At 48.2% G+C, this 19,831-nt stretch overlaps 1 protein-coding gene and 1 long non-coding RNA gene across 4 annotated transcripts in view; both read right to left on the bottom strand.

Annotated features, from left to right (window-relative positions):
• Positions 1 to 1,351, bottom strand: part of SLC22A18 (solute carrier family 22 member 18) — a 62,894-nt gene extending 61,543 nt beyond the window's left edge. For 2 of the 3 annotated variants that reach the window (XM_030039824.2, XM_030039822.2), the window contains exons 1-2: positions 1,123 to 1,351; positions 828 to 1,036 (exon numbers count right to left, since the gene is read on the bottom strand). In XM_030039824.2, the coding sequence (XP_029895684.1) occupies positions 828 to 1,036; positions 1,123 to 1,147 (234 nt within the window). In that variant the 5' untranslated portion in view covers positions 1,148 to 1,351. The remainder of the gene's footprint in view (positions 1 to 827; positions 1,037 to 1,122) is intronic. The other variant, XM_041129347.1, reaches the window with a different exon arrangement.
• A 14,131-nt stretch (positions 1,352 to 15,482) lies between these two features.
• Positions 15,483 to 17,133, bottom strand: LOC115352207. The gene is made up of 3 exons (XR_003927022.2): positions 16,891 to 17,133; positions 15,933 to 16,068; positions 15,483 to 15,554 (listed from the first exon to the last, which is right to left on the bottom strand). It is a non-coding gene; the product is annotated as an uncharacterized LOC115352207 (long non-coding RNA).
• Positions 17,134 to 19,831: the final 2,698 nt, after the last annotated feature.

Here is a 19,831-nt window from a genome sequence, read left to right as displayed (position 1 = left end):
GCCAGCAACTAAGCACCATGCAGCCACTCATTCACTTCCCCCCCACCCAGTGGGATGGCAGAGAGAATTGGGAAAAACAGTAAAACTTGTGGGTTGAGATAAGAACAGTTTAATAGGACAGAAAGAAAGAAATTAATAATGGTAATAATAACAATAATAAAATGACAACAATAATAAAAGGATTGGAATATACAAAACAAGTGATGAACAATGCAATTGCTCACCACTCGCCGCCTGATGCCCAGTTAGTTCCCGAGCAGCCATTGCCCCCAGGCCAACTGCCCGCAGTTTATATACTGGGCATGGCATCACATGGTATGGAATACCCCTTTGGCCAGTTTGGGACAGCTGTTCTGGCTGTGTCCCTTCCCAACTTCTTGTGTCCCTCCAGCCTTCTTGCTGGCTGGGCATGAGAAGCTGAAAAATTCTTGGCTTAGTGTAAACATGACTTAGCAACAACTGAAAACATCAGTGTGTTATCAACATTATTCTCATACTAAATCCAAACCATAACACTACACCAGCTACTAGAAAGAAAATTAACTCTCTCCCAGCCAAAGCCAGGACACCCACTGCAAGCAAAAAGACACAAACAACATCAGCTTCACCCAGGGCCATCAGGCCAGGAAAGGGCTCTAGGTGCTACTGCAGTACAGATAATAAACCAGTTTTTACTGCCTGGGCAAACCCTGACCCCAGTCACAGCTTGCCTGCTAGGTAGGAATACACTTTCGTGTCTCCTGCTGCAAATTCTCTTCTGACTTTGCTGGAAAACTACATAGCCTGGCATTGAAGGCAAGATGTGAAGCAGGACAACCCATACTCACAGGCATGACTCCCGTCTGCATGAAGAGGAAGGTGAGCTCTAGGGTTGCCATCAGGTAGGCAACAAGGATCGCTTGTCGCCTCTCGACCTTTCCCGAGCAAACGCTCTTCCCTAGGGTCTTGCTCCTTATTCCCGAGGCTTCTTCCTCACCTCCAGAGCTGGCTTTTGGATTCATAGTGCTCATGGAACGACTTACTGCAGGCTGACAGGCTGGAAAATGACACAAAGGTGCTTTCTAGCTGGGAACACGGAGCATAAGTAAGGTGCAGAAGCTGTTTGTACAGTTCAAAGCTTACGGTGTGAAAGGTGCTGAGTCAGCATGCCAGGGATTTATTCCTTCTTTCTTTGGGTTTTTTTTCTCCCCTTTGCTTACTTGCCAGGCAGGATTAAAGGTAACCACACATCAAAGTGCTGATCTCCTTCTTCAGCCTCATCCCAGGTGGGCTCATTACTTCAAGTACCATCGCAACAAAGATCAGCTTGAAAGTCCCAGTGGGGTGAAATTGGACTTTGCCCCCAACAAGAGCATGTGACAAATATCTTCAGCTCTTAACTGTTTCACTTCTTTCACTTTTATTGCCTCTGGTAGCTCGGCAGAGATGACTGTTTTAATTCTTCATGAAAGGCACTTTGATTTTATTTTTGGAGGTTGCAGCTGAAGCTTACAGCACAACAGCTATTTCCAAGTCCTCATGCTTCTTGCACTAGGTTTGTATGGATCCTGGAACAAGCATAGATCTTACGTGCAGTTAGAGTTGCTCTCATCAACACCTCTAGCTGAGCCATTTTCCCTCCTTCACCAGGTGCTGCAAATTTATAGAGAAGCTGAGCTAGCAAATGTTCACATGTGGCTCCACTCAGACTACAGATTACCAGCCAATGCTGAAATCATTAAAAAAAAAAAAAAAAATTAAATCCACACAACTCATGAGGCTGACTACAAACTGGGGAATTAAATAAACAAGACTCATTTGGCCCTTGGGGCTTTTGTTTGTCTGTTTGTTTGCTTGCTTGCTTGCTTGTTTACTTAGGGTTTTATTTGTTTGTCTGCTCACTTGTTTGTTTGGGGGTTTGTTTGTTTGTTTTCTTACTTGTTGAAGTCTGGAAGTCTGGTTGAGCATTATCTTTACTTTAAAGAGAAAAAGAAGGCAGAGATCCCAGTGCCCTGATTTTGTAGAATCACGGGACTCTTGGTAGGAAGGGACCTCAGGAGATCTCATCTACCCTCCTGCTTGAACACATCAGCTCAGCCGTGGCTTTTTCTAGACAGGCTTTGAAAATCTCCAAGAAAAGCGATTTGCCCCCTCCCTGAGTATCCGGGAAAGAAGTTTTTCCTAATGTCCAATCTGAATTTCTCAAGTTGCAGCTTGCGGGTGTTGTCCTTCATGGTATCAGCTGCCGCTACCAAGAGCGTGGCTGCATCATCTCTGGAGCTGCCTTTCAAGTAGTTGCAGGCTGCTGTTAGATCGCTCCAGCCTCCTCTTTGATAGGCTGAACAAGCCCAATTCCCTCCACCTCTTTGAAAGATGATGTACTCTAGACCCCTGACCTTCTTGGTAGCCCTCCCCTGGGTCCAATCCAGTTTCTCCACAACCCGCTTGAACCGGGATGCCCAACGCTGGGTCAGCCTCACCAGCGCCAAGCAAAGGGGAATAACAACTTCCCTGGATGTCCTGGCCATGCTCTTCCTCAAATGGCCCATTATATGGTTTGCCTTATTCCTGATGAGCGTGTACCATTGGCTCACACAGCATCGCCATCACCCGTGGTCCTCACACTAGGGTTGCTACATATTCGGTCAGTGCCCAGCCGGCATTGATGCAGGTGGATATTCTGCCCCAGGCTTGGGGCAAATCGTCACCGCTTTCAACTTGTTGAAAACCTTGAGGTTTTGGTTGATCCAGCTCTCGCGTTTCATGCAGACTCTCCAGCCTGAGGCTCCGTCATTGACCCTGTCAGCCAGTCCCTCTAATTTAGTAACACGTCCGTTCAGAAATGGAGGCTTGACTCGCTGTGAAGGCTGACGCAGACACATCAATACAGGGACACACACAGACATTTGCTGGCTCGGATCTGGAGTGGTTGTCAGGGCCCCCAGGTTTCCAACCAAGCCCAGGGAAAGGGAACTGTAAGATCTCTGGGCACACCATTTTATTCAACACATGTCTCCGCAGAGCCCTGGGATTTGCTGAGGGCTGCCCAGGTCTACCTCCTGGCGAAGAAGAGGAAAGACCAAAGGTTTAACGTTTCACCAGGGACAGGTACCATATTGCCAGACAGAAACAACCTTTTGCAAACTCAGCCAAAGCAGGAGTAAAAAAGCAACTTTAAAGAATGACTTTCCTAGAGTGATACCAGCACAAAACCAGACCCAACTCACAATGCCCTAGAAGTCATATTTGTTACCGAAGAAGGAAGATTACCCAGCGTGTATCCCAATTTAGCAAAGGATCAGTGCTCAACATTTGGTTCATCTCATCGTGAAACAATGGATTTGCCTGCAGTTTGAATGTCCTGCAGCACAGCACCAACATCATCACTCCCTGGTTTGCGCTGGACAGGCACAATGTACAAATTACCAGCATTGAATAGACGAGTAAAATTAATGACAGAACTCTGTTTATGGAGGTTTTGAGACAACCAAAAAAGCAACTCATGCAAATGCAATGTAAAACACTGCTTACAGGAAACGTTGCTGACTTGGACTTAAAAAGCATCAATGTTTGGACTGGTGAGTTTGTCTCAGCAGCAACTGAAAACAGATCCCAGCAAGGCGACCGAGGAGGGAAGCAATGACTTGCAGATGCAGCCACTCTCCACCAGATACAAGCCTCGTCCTGCCCAGGGTGTGCAGTGCAGACGGCTAACTGGCCACATGCTGTCACTCAGATTTAGCTTCTTTTTACTGGCATTGACAAGGGAAATGGAGTAAAAAAACCCCACAGAGTTTATTTTTCAGCCCCTGGGGCAAAAGACACAGTTCTGAGAAGCAGAGACCTAAACTCGGTGCCTGGTGTGGAGGTGACCATGGAGAAGGAGCTATGATCACCAGACTTGGTTCCTGTACATCACTGGATGCCTCTTGCTGGCTCAGTGCCCAAGCCTGCTCCTCAGCATCCCAGATCAGGCTGCCCTGGGCCCAACTCAGCGATCCTCTTCTAGCAATAGTCTCTTTGGGCAGGATCATTTAACTCCCCATCCCTGCACTTTGGCACGGACAGAACAACGGGAAGAGGCTGGCAGTTCTAAGCCACCTTTACAAACCACGAGCCAAGCCATGTCCGTGCCGCCCTGGCCGCAAGGATGCAGAGATGAGCTGTGTTCTCCAAATTTGGCCAAGACGTTGGCAGCCCCAAATCAGTGGGGAAATAAAGCCCCAGCGGTGTCCTCCCACAAGGTCTTCTGCGCAGGAGCTTGGACTTTTCTGACTTGCAGCACCTGATTTTTAAAATCTTGCCCCATGTCAGTCTAGGGACTAAATATGGCAGCATGAACACTGATGGAAAAACAGCCAGTGTGATCGATATAAAGCAGATCCTCCTCCTCCCCTGAGCATGAAGCCTGTCTGAAAATGTCTGCAGGAGCCAAAGTATGATGGAGATTAACTCCGTTCCCAGCTATGCCCCGCTGAACATTGTGTTTGCAGCTATCCAGCTAGAGGCCAGTTCATCTATACCTGTAGCAATAATGCACCATTAATGACAGATGGCATAGGCTGGTATTGCATTTTTATCTAAAGGCTCCTTCTGGCTCAGTTACAGGCTACACCATGGGTAGCACTCGGTCACTGACAAGCCATCTTTAATAAATAAAGATTAATTTAAAAACTGGGGAGGAATAAGTTATGAATAGGAAATGAATTTTCTTGGGTAGGATAAATAAACTTTAAATGGACAGACATTCCAGAGAGACAACGGTGAAAGCAAGCAAGGAGATAAATGTCTTGTGATGACACTGCAGATTAGGCCATTAGCTATGCATTATAGCCTTGACACTTATTCTCAACATTTTTGGAGTATTTACAGTTGCCTTCCCTGGTATGTCTTTCCTGAGGCCTATTTATCTGGCGATCTCTGGAAAAACAGAGTGGGAAACCTGAGAACATCTTTAAAAAAAATAATTTATAAAGACTTACTGTTCATGTTACTTGGGCAGAAATCTTTTCTTAAATCACTGGAAATGGGAAGCAAGGCCAGCATATGCATGGGGAGGGGAAATCCGCCCACAGCAATACCAGCACTTGAAAATGTTGGTTGCAAAAGGATAAATTGTGGGGAAATAAATCCCAAATCCTTCTCTCAACTTGTATTTTTTCACAGAGGAAACTTAATATGATCTGTAGCAACATGAGGTACCCTGGGTGGGATTCACCTGTCTGCAGAGCATCAAAATAAGCTTTACAGCCTCAAAAGAGCCTTGAAGAGGGATGGAAGTGCAGGTATGCTGCCCGGCAATGAAGGGCATATCTCAGGCCTCAAATCTGCTATGAATGTGAGCTGGCAGGTCTCTCCAGCTATGCAAAAAAACCAGTGGGATGAACCAAATCCTGCTCCAGTGCAGAGCAGTCGCGAATCCTTGTCCTTGTGGATATGCACCCATACCTATGGGCAAGTGTGAGAGCTGACTGGGAATGCCGGGAAGGGAATAGCTGCCTCTTGGGTCCAGCAAAGCTTTCATTTCTCCTTGCAAAGAGAAACTGCATTTCTAGGGGCTGTGCGCTGGGGGGTGCCAGGAGGGAGGTGAGGTGTGAGATGAGTACTTATGAGCATACCTCAACTCCGTGCCCAAGAAGCGGCAAAGATAACCCTTCCCCTCCTTGCGAGAGCATCGCGAGGCCACTGCACCAAAACCAGCGAGGTGTGCAGATATTCAGACAAAGAGAGACATAAAAACCCTTTATGGAGACACAGCCCAAGGGGAACTATCATCCTGGTGATGTTTCTTAAGCTCTGTAAAACAAGAGAGGAAATGGAAGAAATATCTCAAAGCGATTCCCCAGTAGTGGGAATGCTGAACTGCCGTAATGAGGGAAACCGCTCAACACCAGCCACTGTCGGCGGGAGCCTTCAAATCCGCAGGATCTGGCCCGATCCCTCTCTTCCCCTGACCCCGACACTGAGGGAACCAGTCTCATTTGTAGTCTGGTGAAAGATTTATACAGTTAAGCAAATAAGAGCATAGACGGCCCGGTATTGCCAAAATTATGTCCCATGTTTGTTGACTGATTTATTCCTTTGTCTAATTGTGTTCGCAAAAAAAACAGCTCACTAATGAATGGAAAAAGACTCCACATGGCCAGCAAAAAAAAGCCATGTTTAGTTTACAAAATAGCACAGTCTTCAGGGATTTTCATAAAAACTACGGAGACAGTCCAAATCGGCAATGAAATCAGATTCCCGGTGGCTGCTTTTGGCTCTTTCTATGTGTGTATTAAATTGCAAAAAGCAATTATTTATAATTTGTTTTTATAAAAATGCTGGTGTGCTTATTCTGCCTGGCAAATTATTTTGTGAAATGGAAAATGCTATTGTTCATTCTTTTGGTAAAGTCTTTGTTACTTAGCATATTAAACTGCAAATCACATTTTATCTGAAATATGGCTGGTTATTATTAACTTTTTAATGGTAAAGCCCCAAAGCTCCAGCTAATATCGAGGCCCCGTTTGGTGCCCTGCAAACACAAAAAGAGGTTGAGACTCAGACGAGGGAAAAGAATTAGATCCTCCTTGTCTTGCAGATGGGATCCTAACAGACAGAGGGGTTTAATGACGCCCCTGAAATCACAGAGGAAGTCTGTGGAAGAGGCTGGAGTCAGACTCGATCATCCTTTGGACGCCAGTCCCGCTGTTTAACCACAGGGCAGTTTCTCCTCTCTAATAGTCTGGAAAAATTAAACCAAAAGAGAACATTTCTGAATGCTGGAATCTGACAACAAAATATGCAGATGGGGCAGAGACTGTGTCAATTGTAAAAGACTTTTGGAAAAACCCCGTGGCCCGAAGTCAGGAGAGTTACACCAAGAATAACATGACCAAATAGGAAGAAAGAGCTCAGCTCTTTGTACCCACCCAGTCTCATCAGCTCCAGCAGGACCTCGCTGGGGCAGGAGCCTCTCGTGCCTGCTCACACCGAGTGGCACCTTGCTTAGGATGATTTCAGCTCAGCCAGAGGACTCACCTCCAGAGTCATCTCCCAGGTGCTGCCATTGGCCATGGCCCACATCTACCCCAAAATCTCTCCTGAGGGAACAGAAACCCCTCAAATTTCAATAAGCTGCTGCCACGCGGTGGAGAAGGGCTGCTGGGCTGTCCGGAGAGCAGCTACCGACCTTCTCCTTCAAGCGAAGACATCAAAAGACAGCAAATTCCACCAGCCTCTAGTGGTCCACTGTGCTAGGACATTGAAGAATCAGCAAGAAAAAAATTACTCTTCCTTTAGGAAAAGCCCAGGTCTGCTGGGTGAGCTCTCTCCTGGGCAAGGGATGATCTCCCCCAGACTTGCCTTTCTTCTTCCTAATGCTCAAGCCACACTTGTTTTAAGCAAGCGTGACACAGTTTGACATCTATGTAGCAAACTGTGATTAAAGGAGTGGTTATACCATCAGCTCCTGAGCAGGATCCAGGCAAAATTGTACAGGCTAATAAGCAATGGTGACAGCCCAGAAGCGATGGATACTTCTGCCACCTCTGTGGTCACGTCTTCACCTTACAGGCATGTTGGCATGACCGACCTTCAGAAAACTCGCTGCTGGGTAATGGATGAAGCCCTGGGCTCCAAGATACACACAGTGCGTTGGAAGTCCAAGGTTTATAGCCAAAGAATATGCTAGATGTGACAAAAACGGATACACACACCAAAATAAAGCCTCATACTTAGCCTGCAATATGCAATATTTCATTCAGCTGGTATTATACAGCCACCTTCTGGAATGGCAGCAATGTCTGGAATGCAAAAGCTGTTTATCATTTAAATAACATTTAAGCCATTATAATTTATATGAGAATTGTAACTGATTGGGGCTGTATGGAGCTTCTTGTTGTGGTTTGCCATAGGAATGCTGCAGATTTCCTCTGCACACATTACATTCTGCACACAATGGGAGCCCCAGACATTTTCAGCTAGTCTCGAGCCTCCTGCATTTACCAAAACATTTTCCTGTGTCAGAATCAAACAATTGCCTGATTTATAACTCTCGAGCATTCAGGAGACCACCAGCAGCACAATGTAACAAGAATCTCTCTGTCCGTTAGCCTTCTGACGAAGCTATACAAAGCACAAACGAAATACGAATGTGTATTCAGTGTTTCTGCTAACGTATGTTTCTGCATAAAGCAATTAGAGAAGGGCAAAGCATGTGTCTGTAAAACCTTGCACATCCCGGATACAGCTTTGCCGCACAGAGGAGGGTCTGTGTTACACCCTCAGACAAATCCTTACCTGCTCAGGGCCAGGGGAGAAATGTCCCCTCCCAGCCTTGCTCCATTTGCCTGGCTGGTTTTTCCACGTGGACTTGGGACCTGCATGGAGCCAACGTGGGATGTGGAGGAAAGGGGACGGCTGCCCCCGTGCCCAGCTGCCTCTGTCCACTATGGGGGTGGGGGACAACCCTACGTTGCAGATCTTCGCTGCCCATGGATGGAAGAGGTGGGATGAAGGTATTCATAGTCACGCAGGGCTGGATTTATCAGCGGCTCAGAAGTGGTGAAATGCGCAAACGCGGCTAGACACACCTTGATGTATCTGGGCTCTAAATGCCTTTAAAGCCTCACGCAACGTCCTTATTCTTCTCCTTCTAAGCAAATACCTAATTTCAGCTGAAGGCCTGAATGGGATTTGTAAGGTTAGAGCAAACCCCCGAGTTTGCACTGTCGCAAGTTGGAGAAGAGCATGCACTCCTGCCTGTCATCCAACACACCTGGGAAAAACAAAGGTTTTAAATCTCTAGAAGACACCAGCCCTTGGAGGTATCCTCTCTCCCAGGCAGGTTTGCATACCCTGCATTGATGATAAAGGCTGTAGCCAGGTCTACTTAGGGAGAATGATTACAATCTTGATTTTAGTTAGGAATACAAGAGGGATGACAGTCCCAAGACTGCTAGGTTTTTGTTCAAACCACCAGAAGGCTTTGGAATCACCTTCACTGCTTCCTCCTGGCCTTCCCATCCACCCTGCACTTGAATTCACCTAAGACAAAAAGAAATCAAACCTCCTTTGCTGGAGGTGCAATCTCCTCGTGGGCTCTCTAGCACTGAGGTTGTAGGGAGGACCCACTAATGGCTCTCGAGTGGGTTATCAGGAATCTTCACAGCAGTTTGGGGAAAATTTTCAAGGTAATTCAGTTAAACCAATGTTGAACACTGAATACAACTCTAGCATGGACAGATAAGATAAAGGTGGAAAAGTTTAGAAGATGCATCCCTACAGTCAATCTACTCTATCATAAGAATAAGTCCCACTTCAAATACATCTGAAACTTCACTGTTAAGAGGCCAGCACCTGCATGGTACCATTCACTTCTTTCCATTTCAGTCTCTATAGGCACAGCATTTCTTCAGAGCAAAGGGTGAGGATGCGTTCCTAACATGTTGCAGGTACATCTGACACACAAAATACCCCCAAACCTGCTCAAATGTGCCTTTAAAGCGCTCTCTCAAAAGCTCATTGCTTACAATAATTCTTCAGAATTATTTTGGAACAACACCAGGCGCCATGAAGGAAATTTGTCTCTCTGTAAAGGATCAGAGCAAACTGCACACTGCTAGGGTCCAACCCTGGTGTCAGGAGCAATTTAAAGTGGGACATGAGCGGCACATAGATGTTTTCCTAAGAGAAAATCCTTAAGAGCTATTTATTTTAAAAAATATTTTAAAATAATTTTTAAAGCTTGTCCCCAAGACAATTGCAGGCTCACAACCCCCCTGACTCTTTGTCATTGAGGAAAGGTATTAGCACTTGCCATGAACTTGCCACCAGCGAAGGAGAGAGACCCAGACTCTACTGCAAGCAGTGGCAAAAACATTTATGCCCTGGAAAGAGCAGAGAGAGGCATTTAGTGCTTCCAAATATGCCAAAGGACAAGAGTTTGCCAGCCCCAACCGGACCTGGCTGCTGCTTATGGGAGGGCTGGATGATGGCTGTGACCAGGATGCGCTAAACATTTTGTGTTGCAATATTTGGTTTTGAGGCTTTTTGCTTTGATATTGCTGCCTATTTCTAAGCCATTCCTAAGCCCAAATGTAAGGCTGGCATAAAACAGCAATGCCTGCATAGTCTTGGGCTGGACTTGCCACTGTCAGTACCATTTGGCATTTGTTAATCTTTTCACACTCTGGAGAGAGTGGAAATAACCCAAGAAAAGCTCACTTGGAGCGCTGCTCCCTGATTCACGTGTTCCATTTCTGGAACACACAACTCCCTACATCAAAGTCTTTGTGCACTAAAACCAGGATCCGTCATCTGGCTTTTCCAGAAATCAAGCAAGTCCTGCAAACTTTCAGTCCAAACTGGTTGAGAACCAGTCCTGCCAAAGCCAATTGGACTTGGGCATTTTGCAAGTAGTTAGGATATTTGAAACAAAGAAAGAGAAAAAGTGCTGCTAGAAAAAGGGGTCTACCCCAGCTCATTTTCCTAATGCCCTACTAGACAGCAATGGGATTACCTCTGTAAAACTGCCCCAGGGAGGCTGCTAGGAAGAAATTCCCCTGGCTTTCTACATTGGCTGGGTCCTGGACACTCCTATTAAAACCATCACCAATCTACTCAGCAGCTCTGCCCAGGCTCTCACCTCATTACCATCAAGACAAAACAATAAGGATTTATTCCTTTTATTTATTGCCCAGCACAGCCAGAGGAGTGATAGGTTATATTCCTCCTGAGCCTTGGCAATTAAATCATTTGCCAAATTCAGCCAGCTCCGCACAGGTGAAGCGACAACCACCTTGAATCCTGCTGGAGACACCCTCAGAAGCCACAGGACTGCAGAGGGGCTGAGGACCTCATTGGGACTGCAGGGGCAGCTCAGCAGAAAATCTTGCTTACCCGTCGTGGTGCATGAAAAATAAAGGCTCTAGATTAAATTTGCAGGCTGGCAGCTAAAAAAAAAAAGCCATTCTCCTATCTGTAAAGCAAGTGCATTTGATCTAGAAAGCAATGAGACTCCATAAACATAGCACCTCCAGATAAATTTTTTTCCTTCCAGAGCAAACTCACTACCATTTGGCCACTGTCAGCTTAAATAATTTCACCTGGTTTATATTTTCCTTTTGAATACCAATGATGACCAGCTGACTCATTTTTGCTTTGAGAAGAGCTGCAAGATCTGGATTACTTGGCTCTAGGCTGAAACCCTGACCCCAATTCACCAAGAATTTTGCCTCTGATTTCCATGCTGCCAGGAATTAATCTTCAGGTCTTCCATCCAGCTCCTTTTCTACTTTTACTGTTAGGAAAACATTTGTTTCAGACTCATTCGGTCATGACTATGTTTGAGAATGTGGCTCATGGTTCACAGTAGAAGAATTTGTACCATGTCATTTTGAAATGCCTTCATATGTCACTGCATGCTCACTGGGGGACAGTGAGATACCTGCTATCCTGCACAGCACCAGGGTGTGTCTTTAATTGCACCTTTATGAAATTAAAGTTTAATCAAGAGTCAGGTACAAGTGCAGCTCTTTGTGCCTGATCCTCCTGTCCTCACTCAGTCCAAAACTCACCCTACTTGAAACTGAGGATCGGGCACCTGGACCTCACTGCCCTACAAACTTGTTTTAGCAATAGCTCCTGCAAGAAGTGGCAGAGCAGCTGGTAAGGGTATCTTTCAAGGCTGCAGAAGGAACTGATGATTTTTGAATCTGGTCACAGCACAGGAAAAAACGTCGCTTTCTCCTGGCCTCCACCATCTACCAAAGGACATTACAAACACATGTAATCAGAGTATTTAGCAACATTTCTGACCGTGGCCCTAAGTAGCAGGGCCTTTCAGCTTCTGTCCAAAACTTGAGAACTGGCTCATTAAGAAATAGCCATGTCGGTGGATGTGATGCAAACCATTAAAAAACCTTTAAGCCAGTGTTACCTATGGTCTTCCACCTCCTCTGCACTGTCAGGGGATATGGCACTTGGTTTCTCTTTGGATCTGCAGGATGCTGAACCCGAGCAGGATTTGTGCTGACCGCTGTTGCGGATGGCACATACAAATGCTTAAATGCTGCCCCAGATATAACATAGGCTGAGCTCTCAGCAATGAGTCACAGCACTAATTGTTCTGTATGACATAAACATGTTTATAGCGCGCTGCTGGATCCACGTACAATTAACTCCCTGCTCTGTAGGAATACATACCGTATTGCGGGCAGGGCAGCCTTACTATAGCTAAACTGCTGTAAAACAAACATGATGGACTCCCCCAAGGGAGCTCATCGAACCACTCCCTTTGCAGGTTCACCACTGGCTGGGTTATGTTTGGTCCACATTCAAAGCTTGCAGCAAAATTAATGCAATGAATCTAGCAGGGAGATTATAAAACGATTGCTTTTCAAGATTAAGAGCAAATAAAATTTTAGTGCTGTGTCTTCAGAAAGTTACTACGCCAAAAGCAAATTTAAAGCTGTAGGCAAGAAGATAAATTAATTAAAGAATACAAACAAGAGGCCAGGGGGTGGGGAGGGGGCAGAAATTATCTCATCGTGCTGCGTCATCGCACGCTATCTCAGCACCCCATCGCGGGGAAAGGAGGGAGCAAGCCCTGAGGGAGAGGCAAATGAGAAGAGGGAATCCAACTTGGGAGTGAGAGAAGGAACAGCCAGATCCCACAGCACCGTATTACTTTGCCACCCGCTCCAAGGGAGGGAATCAGCCACAGAAGGATGTAGAGGAGACAAAGCTCCCGGGGGTCCCCAAGGCATGCCAGCCCTGCTTGAAACCAGGTATGTGTCTCAAGGGCCACATCCTCTACAACTGCATCTCCTTCTCTTGGACTTCCACGGTTTGAGCTACCATCGAACTAAGCCACTATCCATCATATTTGAAAAGCCGTGGCAGACTGGTGAAGTTGTCACTGACTGGAAACGGGGAAAAAACTTGCCCATTTTTAAAAAGGGCAAAAAGGAAGACCCAGGGAACTACAGGCCAGTCTCACCTCTGTGCCCAGCAAGATCAGGGAGCGGATCCTCCTGGAAACTATGCTAGGGCACATGGTGACAGCCAGCATGGCTTCACTAAGGGCAAATCGTGCCTGACAAATTTGGTGGCCTTCTACAACGGGATTACAGCATTGATGGATAAGGGAAGAGCAATGGACGTCATCTACCTGGACTTGTGCAAAGCATTTGATACTGTCTCACACAACATCCTTGTCTCTAAAATGGAGATACAGGGATTTGATGGGTGGACTACTCAGTAGATAAGGAATTGGCTGGATGGTCACACAGCTCAGTGTCCAGGTAGAGACCAGTGATGAGTGGTGTTCCTCAGGGGTCCTTATTGGGACCACTATTGTTTAACATTTTTTGTCGGCGACATGGACGGTGGGACTGAGTGCACCCTCAGCAAGTTTGCAGATGACACCAAGCTGTGTGGTGTGGCTGATACTCTAGAGGAAAGGGATGCCATCCAGAGGGACCTTGACAGGCTGGAGAGGTGGACCTGTGTGAACCTCATGAAGTTCAACAGGGCCAAGTGTGAGGTCCTGCATCTGCGTTGGGGCAATCCCAAACATGGATACAGGCTGGGTGATGCGTGGATTGAGAGCAGCCCTGCAGAGAAGAACTTGGGGATGTTGGTTGACGAGAAGCTCAACATGACCTGGCAACGTGCGTTTGCAGCCCAGAAAGCCAACCGTATCCTCGGCTGCATCAAGAGAAACGTGACCAGCAGGTTGAGGGAGGTGATTCTCCTCCTCTACTCTGCTCTCATGAGACCCCACCTGCAGTACTGCCTTCAGCTCTGGGGCCTCTAACATAAGGAGGTCATGGACTTGTTGCAGCAAGTCCAGAGGAGGGTCATGAAGATGATCAGGGGGCTGGAGCACCTCTCCTATGAAGACAGGCTGAGAGAGTTGGGGTTGTTCAGCCTGGAGAAGAGAAGGCCTTGGGAAAAACCTTATAGTAGCCTTCTGGTACCTAAAGGGAGCCTACAGGAAAGATGGGGAGGGACTTTTTACGAGGCCATGTAGTGTTGAGACAAGGGGTCATGGTTATAAACTGAAAGAGGGTAGATTTAGATTAGATGTAAGGAGAAGTTCTTTACTGTGAGGGTGATGAGGCACTGGGACAGGTTGCCCAGAGAGGTTGTGGATGCCCCATCCCTGGCAGTGTTCAAGGCCAGGCTGGACGGGGCTTTGAGCAACCTGGTTTCATGGAAGGTGTCCCTGCCCATGGCAGGGGGGTTGAACTAGATGATCTTTAAGGTCCCTTCCCACCCAAACCATTCTATGATTCTATGATTGCCAAGCTACACCTTAACCCTAATTTTCACAGAATAAAGTGAATGTATTATTCTATTCATAAATCTTGTCAAAGACTCGTAGGGACTCCGAGCAACTCGAAAAATCGAGAGGAAGGCGAACATAGCTACGATGTATTTTGTTACTCTAGAAGTACTGTGCACACCACGTAGATTTAAAAGCCGCACGTTTCAGTAACCTGCTCTCACTTGAGCTGCAAGGGGCTGTCTGCAGGCCGGTGCCCTGGAGAGCAGTGTCCCCCGGCAAACCTTCCCCAGAGCTCTCCCGGCCACCCGCGGGCAGGCGGGGAGGGCGTTCCTAGGCACAGCCCAGCCAGGAGCTCCTGCGGTGCGTCCGCGGGCAGCCGAGGCCGCCGGGTCGGCCGCAGACAGCCCCGGAGCGGATGGCGGGAGAACACGCCGACAAGGCGGGGGGGGGGCTCCGGGGAAGACGACCGGCTGCAAACGCGTAGGGCGAGGGTGGGGGGCCTCCTGCTGGACCCCCCCCTGCCGCGGGGCTCCGGCGGGGGTTACCGGGCCGAGCGCTCGCCTCTCCCGGCCCCAGCCGACATTAGAGGGCACCATTGCCCCACGCACGGGGGACAGCCCGCCGGCACCGCCGGCTTCAAACCCGCCCACCGGCCTCCGAAGCGGGGGGCGTGCCCTGCTTCGCCGTTACTTCGCGGCCAGGCCGGGCGGGCAGGGTTGTGGCGGGGGAGGGGAGGCCGGCCGAGCGGCTCCGGCTGGCCCCCAGCTCCCCTGCCCGACCCCCGGCAGGTCCGGCGGCCGGCGGAGACGGGGGCAGAAACGGGGAGAAACGGAGGGCGAGGCCGGAGCCCGAACACGCGTTGCCCGCGGCAGCGTTCCGCCAGCTCGGCGGCCTGCGCCGGGGCCGCACGCCCGGGGCCTCGGCCAGCACGGGAGCCGGCAGGAGTGGGTGGCCGGGGCAGGGAACTGGGCACGACTGGGGCGATTAAGACTTGGATTCGTTTACTCTGCCTTGAAACCGGTTTTAAGGTCTTTATCGTAAGGATTCGTTAGACGCCCTCCGCTTCTTGCAAGCTTCTTGCAAGTCTGGCGCTTTCATAGTCAGATTTCAAGAACCTTCTAGCGTTTTGGGGTTTTTTTTCATTCTCTCAGATTTTGTTTCCTCTAGGGTTGCGCAGGGATCCATCGGAAGATACTGCTGGTGCACTTACCGCTGCTCTTGGGCTTGGTTTTGGAGTAGGCACCTTCCCCTGCAACAGCCCAGGCTGTGAACGATCTCCTTCAGGACTCATGCCAAACTATCAGCATTAAAAAAAGTTTACTTAAGAAATGTGAAATCAAAAATAAAACCTGTGTAATGGCCCCCTTACCCGCCCCCCCCCCCCCCAAAGTAAAAATAACCTGTGAGAAGCTACTCCAAAAATAGTATTACCACGGATCAAGACGAAAGACGAGGGGAATGTCAAAACAAGCAAAATGCAAACCTCTTGTTTAATACAACGAGTGGCAACAAACAGTACCTGTGAGGCTAGAGCATGACTTTAACAGAAATGATACCAACAGAAAAGCAAGGCGTATAAATAAATTGAGTATTTAACTGCCGCTCAAATATGACTACACAGACAGTCTGCAAAAAAGAGCCAAGAGTACTGCGAGCTCAAAATGCTGTTTGGTACCTGCCATTCCCAGCCTGCTTTCCGAGTTAACAGCACGGTGTCAGTAAGGCTCGCCACGCTGCGGTTCACAGAGCATCCCGCAAACGAGTCAGGCTTCCAATCAGTCACGAAGGGCCAGATGGCGAGTGGACTTCATCTAGGAAAACAACATGATGGAAAGAGCAAAAGAGGAGTGTGAAGAGAGAATGAGGTGGCCCCTGGTGCACTGGCAGGTCCATCAATAGATTAGGCTAAATTCACCGCTACCTTTGTGCTACCCTAATGATGCGCAGCAGCTGGACAGCAAGGCTAGCTCTTCTTTTAACAACCAAGAACAGAAAGAACAATAAAAAAAAATTAAAGGAAATTAAATGAAATAAAGCAGTTTTCTGAGATGTTAGCTTTTGCCTACTTTTGGGAACACAACAAAAAGCAGTTCAAATTGAATTAAAATTACCAGTATTTTTTCAGGGTTCTGTTCAGATTATCTTCTCCCATTTTAACCCTTGCACTAGTGTGGTTTTGCCTAGCTATCAAATCTAATCAATTTGCCTTTTTATGACCATGTCAAGAAATGGAGAATTCTGAAGATACTCCAGCTTGAATAATTCGAAGCGTCACTTTGCTGGTGAAAAAGCCTCGATGAGAATTTTGGGCAGCCTGCGCTAACTTGAACTTTAATTGCAATCGGTTTATTTAAGCAGGATTCCAAAGTACCAAGCAAAATTGCCACTGGTATAAATGCAAAACTGCAAACTGCTTGTGATCACATGCATAGTAAGAGAGAAGTGCATGGGAGATAAAGTACCCGTGTTTATTGGTCTTTGTCTCTGCTAAAGCAATTAAGGAATATAACATGTTCTGAAGCGAAGCAATCGCATGTGGATCGCACAGCATTTGAAGAATCCCGAGTTAAACATTGTTGAGCGTATACGGTAACGGTGTATTGAAGGAAATGAGAAGGGAGCAAAGCACAAACCTTCAAGCCTTCAAGCCAAGGGGCCCAACAATGGGTTTGCTTGTCTGGCAGCACGCTGAGGACAATTCCTGCAGGAGACGTTCCCCCCGCGACGCTCCAGCAGACGGAGGAGTGCTCCTCTGTGGCACCGTGTCATGGGGACCCGTCTGCCTCCATACACCAACGTCTCACCGGGCCCTCTCTTCTGAAGAAGTTAACCTGGAGCTCTGCAACAGCCAGCCCCATCAGAATGACAGCACCGAGGCTCGCTCTTTTGTTACCTTCATAACTTCTTATCAAATTTCCTCAGTTACTCCTTGCTCAGTTTACAGTGCAAGGACCTCTCTTCCCCTATCTGCCAAGCCATCAGACTCAGCCCTGGCTCTGACAGTCAACCTGGACTCTTTCCAAACAGGAATAGTCAAATGCAATAAACCTCCTGCAAGCGCAATCCCTTTGCAATGATGCACAAGCCATAAAGGAGTTTGCTTTCCCTCCCCTCACCCTTTTGAAGCAGAGCAGCCAGCAGGAACAGACACTAGTTAAAGTCATTGTTTTTTCTGACATAAGCAGATATGACTTGGATATTTTGAGCAAAAATGTTTCATTCTTATGGGGCATTGTTCTAACCATAGCGGTAATTACTCTGCTCAGTGTTCTGGAGCAGGAATTTCTAAAGAAGCTAATGGGCTTGGTGGTGGGAGCTCTTGGGTAAGATTTTGTGGCTCATGTTAGGCAAACTGCTGGTTTAGAGGATCGTAACATACCCCTCTGGCCTTAGAGTTCATGGATTCACTAAATGAAAAACATATCTCCACGCAGACAGTATTTCCTTCTCAAATGGGCTCGATGCTCTCTATCTCCACACAGAAGAGAAGCACAGACACTGCTAGAACTGGCGATTGTGAGCAGAAGGTCCCCCGGACTATCACCACCAGCTTAAAACGTAAGTGTATAATGGGACAAAAAAAAAAAAAAAAGTCAAAGAGATGGGGAGCATTGGCAGTGAGGAAGACGAACTAAAAAAAAAGAGCCGGTAACCTCAAACTCGAGCTGCTTTACCTCCCAGGTGAGCTGGAAAGTGAAGCGGCCTCAAACACGAGGCAACCCCTGAAAATACTTTGCCGTTCAAACCGTAGTTCCTAGCATCCCTCCAGCACTGCGTAAATATTGGCTAACCTCTGAAAACCGTTTGGAAGGACCACGATGTGGATTTTGCAGAGGGCACGCCCACATCTTGCAAATAGCAGGGAAGTTTGCTCGCTCGGCTTGCGTCGCAGGAATGTATAAAACCGAGGAGGCAGAAAACAGGAAAGGCGGCCGCTGGCCTCTCCCGGCGCTGGGGGAGGACGGCAGCAGGTTCGCGAGGACTCCTCACAAAGAGCCCCTGTCTGCGGGGAACCGGCCATTGCCATTTGGCTCGCTTCTTGAATAGAGGGCACTTTTTCAGCAGGTTTCTTGGGGAACTCGAGGCATTTTCTCCGCATAGCACATTTATTTCGAAAACCACCCCATCCTACTTCCCGAGAGGTGCGTCTGATGGCTGCTGGGAGAAGTCCCAGCTGAACACTGTGCCATGTTCAACATGTTCCCCAACCATCCCAGCCCTTCTCTCCCTGGCCGAACCCTTGCTAACTGATGCTCACCTACTGCTTTTTAGGACGATGCGTTTTTAGTGACGAGGAACCAGGAGAGCCTGCTCGTGACCTGCTCCTTGAGTGATATCCTTTGGGCCAGGAGACCTCCACATGGCCTCCCTCAAGGGCCATTTTGGGAAGGGAAGGACGGTGTGGTAACATTTACTAAAATCGCCACATGGGTAGGTTGTGGTCCAGCTCACACGGGAAACCAAGAATATCTGTTGGGAACACCACATCTAAACAGGTATCTTTAAAAAAATGCCTTTACATGTCCTAAAATACCTGTGCTACCACTATTTGTGAAACGAGAGCTGTCTGTGTACCATCGGTTGGCAAAGTCTTTTGCCAGGCATGACTCTACGCCTGCCCAGGAAGCAAGTGGGGCTCTGCACCCTGGAGACATTCGCTGCATCTTCTTCTCTCGACCGCAAAGCTACAGACCCTTCCCGCTGAGCAGCCCACCTGCCCCCACGGGTGTCAGAAAATGACTTTGGGAGATCAAGCCTGCCGCGGCATCTCATTGCTCATCAGCCTGAGCATGGAAACACCCTTCCCGTGAAGTGAGCCAGGCTGCAACCTCCCCTCTGCGCCTCTGCACCCGCCGCAGCCAGGCCCGGGTCCATGGGTCCAAAACCCTGGGCACTGCTGGTCTCTCCTCCCGTGGCCCATCTTTGGGAGCAGCGTTGAAGGTGCAGTACCTGGGAGCGCGCAGGAGCTGTCCCGGCTGCCCCAGGCTCCTCACCAGCATGGCAAGGGTGGGAGCGAGTGCCCTCAGCGGTGCTGGAGGGCTGCTCTGTCACGGATGTGGGCTGACTGTGGAAACAGCGTGGAGGAAGATGACATATTTTGGCTCGGCTGGGGGGAAAGAAGGGCTTTCAACGGGTGCTGACACCTGCCTGCGGTCACCATTGCCCTAAGGGGCCTAAAGCTGCGACCTCTCCAGCCCTGCAGGAAGCCGGCACCTGGGCAGTCTCTGCACAGGCAGCACCACCCTGGGGATTAAAATTAATTTTATTCCCTCTAGGGGAATAAAATCATCCAAGTTGTCTTTGCTGAAGGGTTCCAGTTTCCCAAAGGCAAGAGCCGTAGGTACAGGGAGAGCCAGGGTGTCCCCAAATGCGCAAAGACTGATAAAGGTCCGTCTTTTCCCTTGTTGTTTGCAGACGAAAAGCTCGCTGTGGTAACAAGCCTCTGAGGCGCACACGAAGATTACGATGATGTTCTGGGCTCAATTTTAGCACCGTGTCAATTATGCTCCCCCTCCCTTTCCTTTCATACTCCTCCATCCCAAAACAACAAAAGGCAATGATTGCAGTGACCTG

Source organism: Aquila chrysaetos, chromosome 16 (assembly GCF_900496995.4).
Source record: "Aquila chrysaetos chrysaetos chromosome 16, bAquChr1.4, whole genome shotgun sequence".
Taxonomy (NCBI): Eukaryota; Metazoa; Chordata; class Aves; order Accipitriformes; family Accipitridae; genus Aquila; species Aquila chrysaetos.
This window is presented reverse-complemented; position numbering and strand designations above follow the sequence as displayed.